Source organism: Natator depressus, chromosome 8 (assembly GCF_965152275.1).
Source record: "Natator depressus isolate rNatDep1 chromosome 8, rNatDep2.hap1, whole genome shotgun sequence".
In the NCBI taxonomy this organism is placed as follows: domain Eukaryota; kingdom Metazoa; phylum Chordata; order Testudines; family Cheloniidae; genus Natator; species Natator depressus.
Window position 1 is genome coordinate 86,188,135 of NC_134241.1, and position 17,171 is coordinate 86,205,305.

General features: G+C 45.1%; 1 protein-coding gene across 5 annotated transcripts in view; it reads right to left on the reverse strand.

Moving 5' to 3' along the window:
• Window positions 1–17,171, reverse strand: part of LRRC7 (leucine rich repeat containing 7) — a 379,203-nt gene that overhangs the window by 210,988 nt on the left and 151,044 nt on the right. For all 5 annotated transcript variants that reach the window (XM_074961545.1, XM_074961546.1, XM_074961548.1 and 2 more), the window contains exons 5-6: window positions 12,712–12,790; window positions 92–181 (exon numbers count right to left, since the gene is read on the reverse strand). In XM_074961545.1, coding sequence (XP_074817646.1) covers window positions 92–181; window positions 12,712–12,790 — 169 coding nt within the window. The remainder of the gene's footprint in view (window positions 1–91; window positions 182–12,711; window positions 12,791–17,171) is intronic.

Below are 17,171 nucleotides of genomic sequence, written 5' to 3' on the forward strand. Positions count from 1 at the left end.
TTCTGTTTTTCATGCACACTGCTTCTAAATGATCTTTTAAAACTAAATCAATTGCTTGTGAAGTGGTAATGTGGTTTAACAATTAACTTACCTTCCAAAGTTAGCTGGAAGAAACTCCAGAAAGGCATCATTTAGGTAGAGCTGGGTCAAGTTTAGAAGCTGCGTGAAACCATCTGGCAGCCTAAAGAGAAGTTAAAGATTTAGTCTTTGAATCTGGGTTGCTATAGAAACAATGCAAATGTAAATCTCTATGGAGAAGCATAAGTTCTCCACCCTCACACCCCTTAGCTACACAGCTTATGAAAAAGAAGAATTTATAGAGAAAATTGTTACAGGTGGCATTTTTGCTTGTTATTAAAACAAATATCACTCAACTTTTCCCTGTTACTGTCACAGGATGAAATTTATGTGCCTGACACATTAAAGTGGCTTCATCCTTCTCTCTTGTCCTACTTTAAGCTTTTTATCAGAGGATTTTTTTTTTTTTACTGAAATGGCAAGCATATGCTGAGTACTTCACTTTTCATAACTTCTTGAGTGGGGCTCTATTTCTCTAGGATATAGCATGTCTTTTGATTATAAAGGTAGTAACGTAATTGTATATACATTAGGGCTGTCAAGCCATTAAAAAAATTAATCGTGATTAATCGCGCTGTTAAACAACAATAGAATACCATTTATTTTAAATATTTTTGGATGTTTACTACATTTTCAAATATATTAATTTCAATTACAACACAGAATAAAAAGTGTACAGTGCTCACTTTAAATTTATTTTTTATTACAAATATTTGCACTGTAAAAAACAAAAAAATTATTTTTCAATTTATCTCATACAAGTACTGCAGTGAAATCTCTTTATAATGAAAGTTGAATTTACAAATGTAGAATTATGTACAAAAAAACCTGCCTTCAAAAATAAAACAATGTAAAACTTTAGAGCCTACAAGTCCACTCAGTCCTACTTCTTGGTCAGCCAATCACTCAGACAAACAAGGTTGGTTACAATTTGCAGGAGATAATGCTGCCTGCTTCTTGTTTACAATGTCACCTGAAAGTGAGAACAGGCACTCTCCTGGCACTGTTGTAGCCGGCCTCGCAAGATATTTTAGCCAGATGTGCTAAAGATTCATATGTCCCTTCATGCTTCAACCACCATTCCAGAGGACATGCTTACATGCTGATGATGGGTTCTGCTTGATAACGATCCAAAGCAGTGCAGACTGATGCATGTTCATTTTCATCATTGGAGTCAGATGCCACCAGCCAGAAGGTTCATTTTCCTTTTTGGTGGTTTGGGTTCTGTAGTTTTCGCATCAGGGTGTTGCTCTTTTAAGACTTCTAAAAGCATTCTCCACACCTCATCCCTCTCAGATTTTGGAAGGCACTTCTGATTCTTAAGATTCTCACTTCTTGGGTGAGTGCTGTAGCTATTTTTAGAAATCTCACATTGGTACCTTCTTTGCATTTTGCCAAATCTGCTGTGAAAATGTTCTTAAAATGATCGTGTGCTGGGTCATCATCCGAGAGTGCTATCACATGAAATATATGCCGAATGTGGGTAAAACAGAGCAGGAGACATACAATTCTCCCCCCAAGGAGTACAGTCACAAATTTAATTGACGCATTTTATTTTTAACATGCATCATTAGCATGGAAGCATGTCCTCTGGAATGGTGGCCAAAGCATGAAGGGGCATAAGAATGGTTAGAATCTCTGGCATATAAATACATTGCAACGCCGGCCACAAAAGTGCCATGTGAACACCCATTCTTACTTTTGAGAATTGGTGTGATCCTGTTGCTGCTGAGAACTTTGGGCTCATTACTGAGCTGAATCGTGCTGTGAGGAGGGAGACAAAGGTGGGTCAGAGCCAAATATCCCAACCCTGGGCCAGCCAAGGTGAGCTAAACTGACCCTCTGCACAACTTAGAGCAGCCATTGGGCTGCTGGGTAGAACAGTCTCCTAGGGTAAGTCTATACCGCAATAAAATTCCTGGAGCAGCAAGTCTCAGAGCCCAGGTCAATTGACATGGGTTTACATTCACAGGGCTCAGGCTGCGGGGCTAAAAACTGCAGTGTAGGCGTATCCCTAGAGATCTTTCCATTGGCTCTCCACCCACAAGCATCCTCCTGGCATCAGATGTAGGCAAGAGAGACTGGCACAAAATAAACTGCTTGCCCAGGACTACCACTGTTCGGGGAATAGGCAGCCACACATGTTCAGGGAATATGGCAGTTTTAAAGCAACAACAGGTTGCAGAATGCACAACATTTTCAATCTGGTGGCATGCAAATCCTGTCACTGTTTGAGCAGAATGGAGTTATCTAGGTAAATTGGTTAGGCAACCCAAGGAAATTTCATACAACAGTACATTATTTAGAAAATACTGAGGTGGGACAATTAAGCATTCAGCCACTGACTTTAATGGGATTACAACTGTTCTGTTAGATTGAGCCATTGTACTCATCACCATGTAGAACCAAGCCCATTAAATAGAAGGTCTTATACCTCAGAATAATGAAAAAGATGCTACAGATGCCAAGCCAAACAATGTCACATCAAAGAGCTCAAATATTACATTATCTCTTACAATTTTTTATTATGACACTATAATCTGGCAATTATAAATGAACACTAGCATACATTTTAAAACAATCTACCACACCATATATTCTGTATGAACTAGGGGCCTGATTGGAGAAACCTTTATTCATGTGACAGTCCTTACATAAGGCAGGGTTTACAAGATTAGGCATGTATTTTTCAAAATGTGATCGTTTAATTTATAACCAGTTTTAGGTGTCAGATTAATACAGGAATGAATTTTGAGTCCTTGGTCAAATAACTCAATTAACACAAGATTTCATCTTTTCTTTACATCAGTGTTTCATTTTGAGTGTCTTCGTAATACGCTATAGGGCAAATCATAATATATAGATCAATAACTCAGTATGCTCCATTGCATTTTTTTGTCAAAGGTTAATAATCTGAAAGCTACATTTACAGACTTTAAAATCCACAATCATTAAAAGAACATACATGTACATTTAAAATGTCAATGTAATTTTAGAACAAATATTTGGACAATAAAATCTACTGCAGGAAACCACACAAATATACCACAAAACAAGAAATTACATTTAATGAGCACCTGAAACATGCTATTACCAACATTTCAGCGATCTCTTTTTTTCTAGCTTGCACGGGTCCTATACAATAGTCTTAGACCCTGATTCTGCAGTTGTGCTTGTGCATAAAACCCATTAATTTGAATGTCACATGTTATTAAAGAGCTCTCTGCTTATCTGTTTCATCTATTGCATACTAACTAGTAACGCATTCCCAGAGTTGAAGTTTTAAAACGTTTAAATGTCCATTTTGAATTACCTTATAATATGTTCGAAAATTACTTTTCCCTTTACTCATGCTTCCAGGCTTGCAGCAGTTGATGACATCAAGCGTCAAAAATAGTACGATACTGCATTCTGTGTTGTTTGGTATGTTTGTTTATGTTACCAATTTTTGCAGGGGAAAAGTAGAAAATCTTAAACTCAAAACTTGGGTCTTGACCCTCCCAAAGACCTATGAACATACTTACTTGTAAATCTTTGCAGGATTGGGACCTTGGAAGAATAGTAACAGAAGGTTACTTACTGTAACTGGAGGTTCTTCGAGATATGTGGTCCCTATCTGGATTCCAACGTGGGTGTACATGCATTCCATGTGCCAGAACTGTTCATAGTAATGTCCACTGACCCGCACATGTGTCGACTGCGTGGTGCACCCGAAGCTTTAAGAGGCCATGAGGGTCGATGCTGCTCCAGTTCCCTCTTACCAGGCAGTAGCAAAGCCCAGAGCAGAGGGGATGAAGAGCGGGATTGGAATCCAGATAGGGACCACACATCTCAAGGAACCTCCAGTTACAGTAAGTAATCTCTTCTTCTTCTTCAAATGATGGTCCCTATATGGATTCCAAATGCAGGAGAGTAGCGAGCAGTACTCAGCATGGAGGCAGGCGTGAGGGCTCTCCAGAAGTCACAGTCAGAAGGATGGTGCAGCAAACAGCCACTGCAGCAGGGTGAGGGCATAATGAGTGGTAAAGGTTTGGATGGAGGACCAAGTGGCTGCCTGGCACATGTCCTGCCATGTGATGTCTGTAAGGAAAGCTGACGTGGCAGCATGAGCCCATGTGGAGTGGGCTGTGACTCCTGGCGGTGGGGGAGGAAGCAAGAGAGAGCATAACAGTCCACAATGCAGGGGGAGAGATGTTGCGATGAGAGAGTGCAGCCTCAACAGCAATGGCGAGGAAGAGACTAGAGGAGGCGCAGAAGTCACGGGTGTGCTGGAGGTAGAAGGCTAGTGCTCAGCAGGGAGTGCAGCATGCTAGTTGAGGTGGAATGGGGAGACCACTTTGGGAAGGAATTTGGGATGAAGGCGTAGGGAGACCTTGTCACAGTGGAAGATGGTGAAGGGCAGTCCCATTATCATGGCTCCCAGTTCGCTGATGCACCATGCGGACGTGATGGCAACCATTGCCCAATCCCGCCAGATCTTGCGCAGGACCTGGGGAAGCAGGGGAATGGGCGGGAAGGCATAACAGAGCATGTTGGTCCAGGGAATAAGAAAGGCGTCTCCCTGAAAGCTGGGACTGAGGGTGGTAGAAGAGCGGAAGTTTGTGGTTCGTTGCCATGGCGAAGAGGTCCCATCAAGGCATGCCCCATTGGTGAAAGATGGAGCGGATCATGGAGTTGCAACTCATGATTGGCATGGAAGGAGTGACTGAGTTGGACCACAAGGACGTTGCTCAGGCAGGGAAGGTATACAACATGAAGGGTGATGCTGTACTGGAGGCACCAATTCCAAAGGAGAATGCCCTCTGCACAGAGGGAGGGGATCCAGGCCCCGCCTTGCTTGTGGATATAGATGACGCCGCCATGTTGTTGGACAACACCTGGACATGGCAGGAATGGAGGAGTGGCAGAAAGGCCCAAGAGGCAAAGCGAATGGCACGTAGTTCCGGGATTTTGATGTGCATCCTTGCCTCTCGGGGTGACTAGAGGCCCTGAGCCATGCAACTGTCCAAGTGGGCTCCCCAGCCCGCTTGCGAGGCATCAGTGGTGAGAGTAGAGTGAGGCATAGGAAGTGCGAACAGAATGCCTGTGAGGACTGTGGATGGGTTGCATCACCAAGACAAGGAGGCCAGGACAAGGGGGGGATGAGTACAAGCTTGGTGAGAGCGTCCCTTTGCAGGTCATAGGTTGAGCATAGCTACAGTTGGAGCATATGCAAGCGAGCAAACGGAGCAACTGTGGTGCAGGCAGTCATATGGCCTAAGAGGGAGAAGCACTGGTGAACGCATGTGCATGACCAGTTGTGTAGTTGTGCGATAAGAGCGGTAAGGGCAGCAAAGCGGTGCGAGGGGAAAAAGATGCAGGCCGCGACAGAATCCAGAAGCGCCCTGATAAAGGTGAGGGTTGTGCATGGGGAGCAGCACCCATTTGTCCTCATTGATACAGATACCCAGGTAGCCAAGCAGGGCACACAGGGTCCAGATGTTGATGAGAAGGCTGGTATGGGAGGCTGCAACAAGAAGCCGGTCGTCAAGGTAGCGGAAGAGGGAATGCCCTAGTTGACGCATGTAACCTACCACAACTGCAGAAACCTTCATGAAGACATGGAGGGGTAGTGGCAATCACGAAAGGGAAGACCCAGAACTGATAATGGGAGGTGGCCACCATGAAGCATAGGAATTTGAAGTGAGCAGGGTGGGTGTCTATATTAAAGTAGGCATTTTTCATATTAAGAGCCACGAACCAGGCACCACGCAGAAGACATGGGAGGATAAGGCAGAGCGTGACCACGCAAAAACGGAATTTACAAATAAATTTGTTCAGGGACTGGATGTCCAGAGGCCTCCCTGCTTCTTCAGCATGAGGATATAGGAGGAGTAGAAGCCATGGCAGTGCCGTGGAATGTGCTCTACGGCACCCTTCTGGAGGAGGACATCCACTTCCTGTTGGAGAAAATGGTGTGGGGAGGGATCCCCGGAGTGGCCTGGGCAAGGGTGGCAAGAAGGGAAAGAGAGGGCATTTAATCAGGTAGCCATGTCAAAAGATGTCCAACACCCAAAGATCTGTGGTGATTTTGCCCCAGTTGTGGGCAAACACCCGAAGGTGACTGGTAGCGGAATCTGGGAAGTGGAGGAGGATTCTCAGTTCCCGTGGAAGGAGTCAAAAGTTCTGCCTAGGGGTTCACATTGAGGACAGGAAGAGGCAGCCGAGGTAGAGGCAGTAGAAAGATGACCAGTGCCACCTGTAGGTAGGGGCAGAGGTATAGAGGCCCAGCAACCAGAGGGTGGTCTGAGAGTCCCTCCATTCCCTTAAGGATTCATCAGTTTTGTCACTGAACAGTTTTTCGTTATCAAAAGGGAGGTCCTCAAGTGTGATTTGGACCTCCTTCAGGAAACCACTGGACTGCAGCCGAAAGTCACAGCGGAGCACCAGTCCAGAAGCCAGGGAGTGGGAGACAGCATCAGCAGCATCGACTGAGGCTTCAAGGGCTACTTTGGCCACTAAGTTGCCCTCGTCCAAGAGGTGTTGAAAAAAAACTGGTTACTCAATTTTTCATAACTGTTGTTCTTCAAGATGTGCTGCTCATGTCCATTCCATTCTAGGTGTGCATGTGCCCACGTGTGCAGTTGTTGGAGATTTTTGCCTTAGCAGTATCCGTAGAGTCGGCCGTGGTGCCCTCTGGAGTGCTGCACTGAAGCGGCAGTACGTCAGGCGCCACCAGCCCTACGCCCTCTCAGATCCTTCTTACCGACAACTCTGACAGAGGGGCAGGAGGGCGGGTAATGGAATGAACATGAGCAACACATTTTGAAAAACAGTAGTTATGAAAAGGTGGGTAACTGTTTTTTCTTCTTCGAGTGCTTGCTCATTACAATTCTATTCTAGGGTGACTCAAAAGAAGTATCCATGGAGGTGGGCTCAGAGTTCACAGTCTTGCTGCTTGCAATACTGCTCTGCCAAAGCCAAGGTCATCTCGAGCTTGCTGGGTAAGCACGTAATGAGTTGCAAATGTGTGGATGAATGACCAGGTAGCAGCCTGACAGATTTCTTGGATCGACACCTGCTGTCACAATGAGTGCACCTTTGCCAGCTCATAACAGTAGCAGATGCAGGCCATGATCTGTGACGATATTCTTTGGGCAGACACAGGGCAACCCTTCATTCTGTCTGCGACAGCAACGAACAACTGCGTTGACTTATGGAATGGCTTCGTTCTGTCTATGTAGAAGGCCAACGCATGACTGACTTTTAGGGTATGCAGCCTGCAGTCTTCATCCGATGCATGAGGCTTGGGACAGAAGACTGGTAAGTATATGTCCTGACCAGTATGAAACTGGGAAATGATTTTGTGCAGAAATGCCGGGTGCAGGTGCAACTGGACCTTATCCTTGTAGAAGACAGTATAAGGCAGCTCCCAGGTGAGCGCCCTGATCTTGGATACCTTGAGGGCCACAGTTATAGTGACCAACAAAGAAACCTTCCAGGAAAGAAGCAGGAGGGAGCAGGAAGCCAAGGGTTCAAAGGGAGGACTCATGAGCCTTGACAGCACAAGATTCAGGTTCCATGGGGAAACTGGGTCCCGGGGGTGTGGGAGAGGCACTCCAGACTTTTCAAGAACTGCGCCACCATAGGATGGGCAAAGACCGACCTGCCTTGAAACAGAGGGTGGAACGCTGAAATGGCCTCTATGTGGACTTTGACCAAAGAGAGGGACGGACAGGCCCTGGAGCTTAACGTGCAGCAAATAATCCAAGATGTCCTGCAGCGGGGTCTCTTCAGCCTAAACGTGCCAATTTGAGGCCCAACACGTGAATCGCTTCCATTTTCCCAAGTAGGTTGTCCTGGTGGAGGGTTTCCTGCTGCCCAGCAAAAACCCATTAGACACCAGCAGAACATGCCCATTCATCCAAACTTAGCCATGCAGTAGCCAAGCTGTCAAGTACCGTGCCACCAGGTTCGGATGCAGTAGATTGCCGTGGCTCTGGGACAGCAGATCCAGCTGAAGAGGCAGCTGCAGTGGGGCGGCTGCCGAAAGACTTAGCAGCATGATGAATCAGTGTTGGCAAGGCCATGCTAGGGCTATCAGGATGTAGGACAAAGCAAATGTCTTCACCTTTACCAGGACCCTGTGGATTAACGGCACAGAGAAGGCGTACAGCAGCACTCCTGACCACGGGATCAAGAAGGCGTCTAACAGGGAGCCCTTGTCCCTTCCCTGCAGAGAACAGAACACATGGCACTTTCAGTTCTGCCTGGACACAAACAGGTCCACCTGGAGAGTCCCCCACCTGTTAAAGATTAGTCTGACCACCTCCAGATGGAGTGACCATTCGTGGCGAGACAAGAAGGTCCTGCTGATGTGATCTGCCAAGATGTTCTTGCTTCCAGGTAGGTGTGCGGCTACCAGATGAATGGCATGCCGCACATAGAAGTCCCAGAGGCATGGGACCTCCCAACAAAGGGCCAAAGACCTGGCACCACCCTGCCTGTTGATATAATACTTTGTGGCGATATTGTCCGTCAGGACCTGCACCTCCTTGCCTTTCAGGTGAGGCAACAAAGCCTGGCAGGCCAGGAAAACTGCTCTGAGCTCCCTGATGTTGATATGAAGGGCTAGATCATGTCAAAACCAACTACCCTGTATGCTGAGCTTGCCCAAGTGGGTTCCCGAAGCCCAGATCCGATGCATCTGAGACCAGGATCAGTGACGGGGTCACAAAGGGAACTCCCTACAGCACTGACTCGGGATCCAGCCACCAGTCCGGGGACAAAAGGATGTGGTTTGGAACTGTGATCACTTGGTCCAGGGCGTGCCTGCTGGGGATATAGACCGAGGCCAGCCACGCTTGCAGAGGCCATAGATGAAGTCGAGCATGGCTGACCATGTACATGCAGGAAGCCATGTGGCCCAGCAGTCGCAGGCAAGTGTATGCCGTGGTGAGCAGGTGGTTCTTTACATGGGAGATCAGGTCTGACATGGCCTGAGATCATGCTTCCAGAAGGAAGGCCCTGGCCTTCATGGAGTCAAGAATTGTTCTGATAAATTCTATGCGATGGACTGGTGTTAACATGGACTTTTCATTGTTTATCAACAGACCCAGATTGCGACAGGTGGAATGCACCAGATCAGCTTCCTTTGCACCTGCTCTGGAGATCTGTCCTTGATGAGCCAGTCGTCAAGATACGGGAAAATTTGGACCCCTCAACGTCTCAGATAAGCCTTCGCTGCTGCCATGCATTTTGTGAACACCGTGAGTGCTGAAGACAGGCCAAAGGGCAGTTGTGAACTGGAAATGGGGTCCCACCACTATAAAATGGAGGAAACGCCTGTGCCCTGGGAATATGGAGACATGAAAATAAATGTCCTTTAAGTCGAGAGCAGCGTACCAGTCCCCTGGATCCAGGGAGGGGATGATGGAGGCCAGGGAAACCATAAGGAACTTCAACTTCTTGAGAGACTTATTCAGATGACATAGGTCCAGGATGGGTCTTAGTCCCCCCCCCCCAATTTGCCTTTGGGATTAGGAAGAAACGGGAGTAGAATCCTCGTCCTTTCATGTCCTGAGGAACCTCCTCCACAACCCCCAGGCACAGGAGCTTTTTGACCTCCTGCAAGAGGAGCTGCTCATGAGAACAGTCCCTGAAGAGGGATGGGGGTGGGTGGGAGGGAGGAGCTGCCATAAATTGAAGGTATAGCCCCGAGATATTATATCCAGGACCCAAAGGTCCGAGGTTACCTGCAACCAAGCCAAATGGTAGGGGCAAGGAAAGATCAGGTAGGATCTGTGTAACTGACTGGGGCGTTGCTCTTGAGCGCACCCTCAAAATGAGCGCTTTTGGGCCTCTAAGCGCTTGGTGGGACCAAGCGCTTAGGTGGGACCAAGCGCTTTTGGGCCAAGTTGTGCAGGCGAGCGAGAGGAAGAAGGGTGGCAATGGCTGAAACTAGTGTCCCTTCTGCTTGCAGAGCCCTGACAAGGCTGCTAGGGCTTTAGCGGCAGGGGTGCCAAACTCCTGGGCCAGACCCTGTGGGAGAGATTCCTGGAACTTGTGCAGAGCATCCCAGAGATTAAAATTATATCTACCCAACAGGGTCTGATGATTCGCCACCCGAAACTATAAGCTGGCCATTTTTCTCCCAAAGAGATCGAGTCTTTTGGCCTCTTCGTTCTTGGGAGTCGAGGAGGTGTGACCCTGTTTGTCTTTTTCATTGGCCGCAGACACAACCAGCGAGACTTGGGGTGGGTGGGTTTATAGGTATTCAAAGTACTTCTTTTCAGCCCTTTTGGAGATGGAAGGGATGGAAGAAGGGGTTTGCCATAGGCCCTTGGCAATTTTAAGAACTCCTTCATGTATGGGTAGGGTCACCCGGGTGGGCACAGAGGCTGAGAGGACATTAAAGAGGGTGTCCTCCTGCTCTGTCATCTCCAAACCTCCAGGCCAAATCCTCAGCTACACGCCGAAGTAGGGCCTGATGTTCCTTGAAGTCGTCCGGAGCGCTATCCCTTGAAGGCCACACGACCACCTTGTCCATTGATGATGAGGAAGATTGGACTGCTGGAGGGAGTCCCAGGGGTTCTACCACCTCCAGAGAGGGAGACTTAGGGGTGGACACAGACTCCTTCGCCCCAACCTCTGAACAGGTTCCCGGCACCAAACCCGGTGCCATTGTTGCCACTGAACGATGCTCCAAAGCGGCAACCAAAGAGCACTGCAAAGGGGGCATCGTCATCACCAGTACTCTCCATACGCTCCAATAAGGCCACTGTGCTGGCCTGCCCAGGCTGCCACTGCAGTGCCACAGACGGCAGCCCAGGCTCTCGTGCCCAATCTTGCCGATGGTACCTGGGCAATGGGCTGAACTGGCTTTCCATGACAGAGGAATAACCATCCAGTGACCAGGGAGGGGCTGTCGACGCCTGCGTCTGCTTGCTGGTCACTGGCTTTCTGACCAATGACCAGAGATGGGAGACGGTCATTGGTACCAAAGAGATTGTACCAAAGCAGAGACGGGAAACGCTCCCACTGTGCTGGCCATCGGTACCAATGTCAAGAGGACAACTGACAGGAGGATGACCAGTGCCAGGAATAATATGGGGAATGACATCCTCGTGCAGGTGAGTAGCACCAAGGGTAACTTGACACTGTTCTGGGCGACCAAGGGTGAGTGTTGGACATGTCCCAGGATCCGCAACACAATGCGGCGGATCGTCGCCTCTTCTCCAGTGACCGGTGGTGCTCCTCTGCCCCTTTAGGGGTCTTAGTGTCTGGCTTGCCCTCTTGGGGAGCCTTATCCAAGTCCTCTGGCACTTGAGTTGTTAGCTGCACAGGCGGAGATGTCTGGTCTCTCTGCACCTTGGACAACAACGGTGCCAAAGGTGTGGGTCCCATACCGCTCCCAGGAGTTGGTGGTGGACCTTTGAGGGGGCTGGGAGCCCCAACCAGGGCGGCATGGACACGTGGCTCTGGAGTGGCCTGGCAGCTTGGCCCGGGCCCTTGCTCGACGACTCTTGGGCATTTTTCAACCCTAATCTTCTATGATAGTCCCCAGGCTGGGGAAGAGTCCCACAAAGGGAGGGAAAGTCCAAAACGGTAACAACTAGCAACTATCTGAATGGACAACTAACTACACCTAGAGAAGAAAAATCTGTGTACAAGGAAAAAAGATGAAAAAGGCAGTACTTGAAGCAAGCTAGGAGCACTGAGGAACAAGGGTTCTGATTCTGGCCATGCAGCGGTAAGAGGGAACTGGAGTGGCGTCGACCTGCATGGTGTCTTAAATCCTCGGACATGTGACATGAGGGTCAATGGACACTACTATGAACAGTTCCGGCTCTGGTGCACATGCGAACCCATGTTTGGAATCCACACAGAAGAAGGAAAGGTTTTCAAATATGTTATGTAAAATTGGAAAGTAAGTATTTGTATTTGTGTAATCTACAAATAATGCATTTTTAATCAGAGTAAAATTCACCCCTCCCATCAAAAATCCAGAGTGATCAGACTTTGTGCTGGGCACTAAGTGGATGACTGGATAGAATTCAAACCCATTGACATGCAAGTAACAACGCTACAGCACAGCCTCTCTGGCATGAATAATGTCTGCAGAAGATTCGACCCAACGGATTCGCATAAATGAAGATCCAGAGTGACCCCTTTCCAACAACCTGGCTCTGTCTACACAGCAAGTTACTGAGCAGCAAGCAAGGGCATAAAACTACAGGCACCACACAGTAACATCCACGTAGACAATGCTAAAGAGCAGTGAAAGCCCCGGAGTGCAGCATGGCATATTACTACTTGAAAACATAATACACTAAGTAGATTTGCATCTTCATTGTACAAAAAGCCTTTAGAGTATTAGGTTAGACCCTCGAGGGGAAAATGTCTAGTACATGACTACTCTGCCAATGTTTCTTTCTCTGTCTGCAGAGGCACTGCAGGTCTTGAGTGGTGTAGAGAGCTGTGCACAGATGCATCAACTTGGGTGAAATTCATCCTTAATTTGGGATCTTAATTAACAAAATAATTAAATTAATGTTGTACATGACCTTGCAGTGAACCTTTACTTTTCACTTCCATATCTATAAAATATCTGCAGTGATAAATATAAACATAACTCTAATTATTGATACTCACTTAGAAATTGGATTGACACTGGCTTCAATAATTGTTAAACACTTACAGCACTTTATAGTTTCTGGAAAATCTTGAATCCCTAGAAAGAAAAAAAGTTTGAAAGGTATTATAAGGATGTTCTATGAAAAACTGCTAAACTTGCTTAGTCAATATCTAATTTAGTCAAGTTAGATGTCTAAATCAACAGAGCCTGATGAGATACATCCTAGAATACTTAAGGAACTGGCTGAAGAGATCTCTGGGCACATTACTGATTATCTTTGAGGACGGGAGAGATACCAGAGGACTGGAAAAGGGCAAATATAGTACCTATTTATAAAAAGGGGAATAAGGACAACCCACGGAATTAAAGGCCAGTCAACTTAACGTTGGTACCGAAACATAATGGAGCAAATAACCAAACAGTTTGTAAGCACCTAGAAGAAAATAAGATAGTAACAGTCAACACAAATTTGTCAAGAACAGATCATGTCAAACCAACCTAATATCCTTCTTTGACAGTATAACAAACCTTGTGGATAGCGGGAAGCAGTAGATGTGATATATCTCAACTTTAGTAAGGTTTTTGATACTGTCTCACATGACCTTCTTATAAACAAACTCGAGAAATATAGTCTAGATCAGTGGTTTTCAACCTGTGGTCCATGGACCTCTGGGGATCCGTAGACTATACCTAGGATTTCCAAAGGGGTCTGGTACTCCATTTGAAATGTTTTAGGGGTCCACAAATGAAAAAAGTTTTGAAACTACTGGTCTAGATGAACCTACTATAAGGTGGGTGCATAACTGGCTGGAAAACCATACTCAGAGAGTAGTTATCAATGGTTCACAATCAAGCTGGAAGAGCATATCAAGTGAGGTCCCAGAGGGATCTGTCCTGGGTCCAGTTCTATTCAATATCTTCATAAATGATTTGGATAATGGCATAGAGAGTACACTTATAAAGTTTGCAGACGATACCAAATTGAGAGGAGTGGCAAGGACTTTGGAGGATAGGACTACAATTCAAAATGATTTTGACAAACTGGAGAAATGGTCTGAAATAAATAGGATAAAATTCAATAAATCAACTGCACAACTACAAACTGGGAAATGACTGCCAAGGAAGGAGTACTGCAGAAAGGGATCTGGGGTTGGCAAACTAAATATGAGCTAACAATCTAATACTTTTGCAAAAAAAGTGAACTTCATTCTGGGATGTATTAGCAAGAGTGCTGAAATCAATTAATGAGAAGTAATTGTTCCACTCCACTCAACACTTATAAGGCCTCAACTGGAGTACTGTGTCCTCCAGTTCTGGACACTTCAGGAAAGATGTGGACAAACTGGAGAAAGCCCAAAGGAGAGCAGCAAAAATGATTAAAGGTCTAGAAATCTTGAGCTATGAGGAAAGATTGAAAAAATTGGGTTTCTTTAGTCTGGAGAAGAGAAGACTGAGGGGGACCTGATAATAATCTTCAAGTACATAAAAAGTTGTTATAAAGGGGAATGGTTTTCCTTAACCACTGAGGACAGGACACGAAGTAATGGGCTTAAATTGCAGCAAGGGAGATTTAGGTTAGACGTTAGAAAAAAACTTCCTATCTGTAAGGGTAGTTAAGCACGGGAACAAATTACCTTGGGAGGTTGTGGAGGTTAAGAACAAGTTAAACAAACATTAGTCAGAGACAGTCTAGAATGATAATACTGTGTCCTGCCTCAGTACAGGGATTGGACTATATGTCTTGAAGTCCCTTCCAGTCCTACATTTCTATGATTCTATCTTCACCAAGAAGTTTTCATTAGTAATGTAGAGTACCGCTATAAATTCAGGTCAGCATTCAGACACAATAGGTTTTTGTATTTTTTTCATTATTAGTGATCTTTCAGTTGTATATGAGGTGGCTAACCAACAGGTGCTAAAGCTTATATTCCCCCAAATCAACTGCAGTATTTGGGCAAATTCTTCTGGCAGGTCAACAGGACAGTAGCCAACTTAGGTACCATCATTTGCAAAACTCCCACTAGATCCAATGCTGAGTACCACCAATGTAGGGTTATGACAAGTATTTTGTCTATATTTTGTGACTGTGACAGTTATGATTAAAATATTAGAACTGGCAAAATTTTATATATTGCAGTTCTTGATCATGAATACATTAGAAAAATCCTTTTATCCTAGAATTTCAGACAAGAATTCTTCAGTCAATGGTAACTGCAATTGCTATGCAAGACCTATGTTGTGTCCAGCAAAGAAATGACTAGGACATCACTTCTATATTGAACAGCAAGGAAGCCATGGTACACACAAAATGTAAGTGGATCTCAATATATAGGCTTAAAGTCTAAGCACTCATCAAGCCTCACTGAAGTACAGCTTCCAGCCCTACAAAAAAGATCCAAGGGTATAAAACAGCAAAAAAATTATTGTGGCACTCAAAGCAGCACCCTGGAACCCCCATATTCACCCCATCATATAATTATGGTATATTTCATACAAAGCATGCCATTAAGATACTGTAGGAAAGGCCTTGATCTGCTGAAACCCATTGTTAGGTCAAAATACGTATACTGTTAGTGTGTATGAAGACATGAGATTTTGCTGTATAGTTATTACTGAAATATGTTGAAAGTTTGAGAGTCATACACTGCCAGTTCTCCAGTGACAACAAAGAAGATGATCCTCTCCAGGTAGGGTTAAACAATGGTTAAACAACCATTAATCAGCAGGGGAGTTTTAAACAAGGGATCTGCAATGCTGTAAGAGAGCTGCACAGACATCACACAATGGGGGATTGCTCAACTATGTGACTCAGCAAAGCCCACCAAGACGTGTCTGGGGGCTAGTGTTTTCTAGGCACATGGACTGAAGATATAAAATAGGTGACAGTGGTATCATGCTTTTATCTTTCTCCTCCCTCACTTAAGTTGGAAGCAACAAGAATGCTTGAAAGACAAAGACTTGAACTCAGGAGATTGGTCCCAGGCTTAAAGGGGAAGCCTGTGTATTAAGAACTGTAAACTTGCAACACCTAGTGGGGTGAGGAAAACTGCTTGATTCAAATACTGCCTAGTCTAATATGATTTAAGATTTAAACTGAGCACGTACCAAAGAAAATAAAAGATAACTATCTCTAACCTTTTGCACCTGCCACTTATAATAATTTAAAATCTACCTTTCTCTAGTTAATGCATCTGTTTTACATTTACTTAAAACAGTGTATTTGGTTGAAGTGCCTGGGAAATCTCAGCTCAGTTTACAAAGGCTAGCAGGTGTCCTCTCCACATCGAGGGAGGAGTCGAGTTGGTAATAAACTTACACTGGTCAGGTTTCTGAGGAGGGCAAGATGGTATATTCCAGGGGTGCAAGGCTGGGGGCTTAGGAGATTTGCTGGTGCCTTTTTCTGTGTGATTTGTGCGTGGTTCAGGGAGCATTCACACAACTTAGCTGGGTGGGGGGCTTGTCACCAGCAAATCATTGTGAAAGACAGCCCAGGCTGGAGAATTAAGAGGACACAGTAGTACCTCAGCTGCAGATTGTACTCCAGGGATCCCATGGACATTTCCTTAATCTGTTAATTTCACTCCTATTCCATGAAATAACTTCCCCCTAACTAAACTGATATAAACCCAAATTGTGAGAGAAACCGAGAGAAAGAAATGGCTCCCAATGGTCTATGTAAGTATAAGAATCAACTATGGATATCAAAAAAGAAACAGCTAATAATTACAAATCTATGTGTCAGGGTGCATATCAAAGTCTGACTGATTTATTCAATTGAGTTCTATCCATTTTGGTTTAAAAACAACAAAAAGACTAAATGAGAGTGGAACTTAATTCTTTACCTTTTCTCAAAAACTCTTAACCTTTCTGAGAATTTATTACGAATGCTTACATTAACTACTTGCTTCTCTCCAGGAGAGCATGACTGGAATAAATACAATTTCAACTTGTTAATTAAGCAAGAAAAATAAATCACAGATAGTTCAAAAACCGAAAAAAATGACAACATACTTACTTAATTGGACAACCAAATTATGGATTCTAGGAAATGTGTTTGATATATATTGCGTTCTGGGGTCTGAAAAGGTGACATCATAAGTCCAGATTTTGTAATATAATTGTTAGTTTTCTCTGCTTTTAAATCACTGGAGAGCCAACATGAATGCTGTCTTTCAGTATGTTTCTGAATAAAGAATATAAAATGCCAAATTTTCAACCAGTCTGAGCCAAGCCTTTTTCTTTGCCCACAATTTTATGAGTGCAAAGAACTGCAAAGAAATTTAGATTACCTGGACATCTAAGTAAATGATTCATGAGTATAATTTGCTACTTAGCCCCATAGATGACAAGAACTCTGCTTATGTTTATAATGTTGGTACAAATACAGAAACTAATGTCTGAAAACCCAATTGACTAGAAGTCTTACCTAAAGAGTCTATGTATAGCTTACTGTGTTCCTAAAGTGCCGGGATTGTGA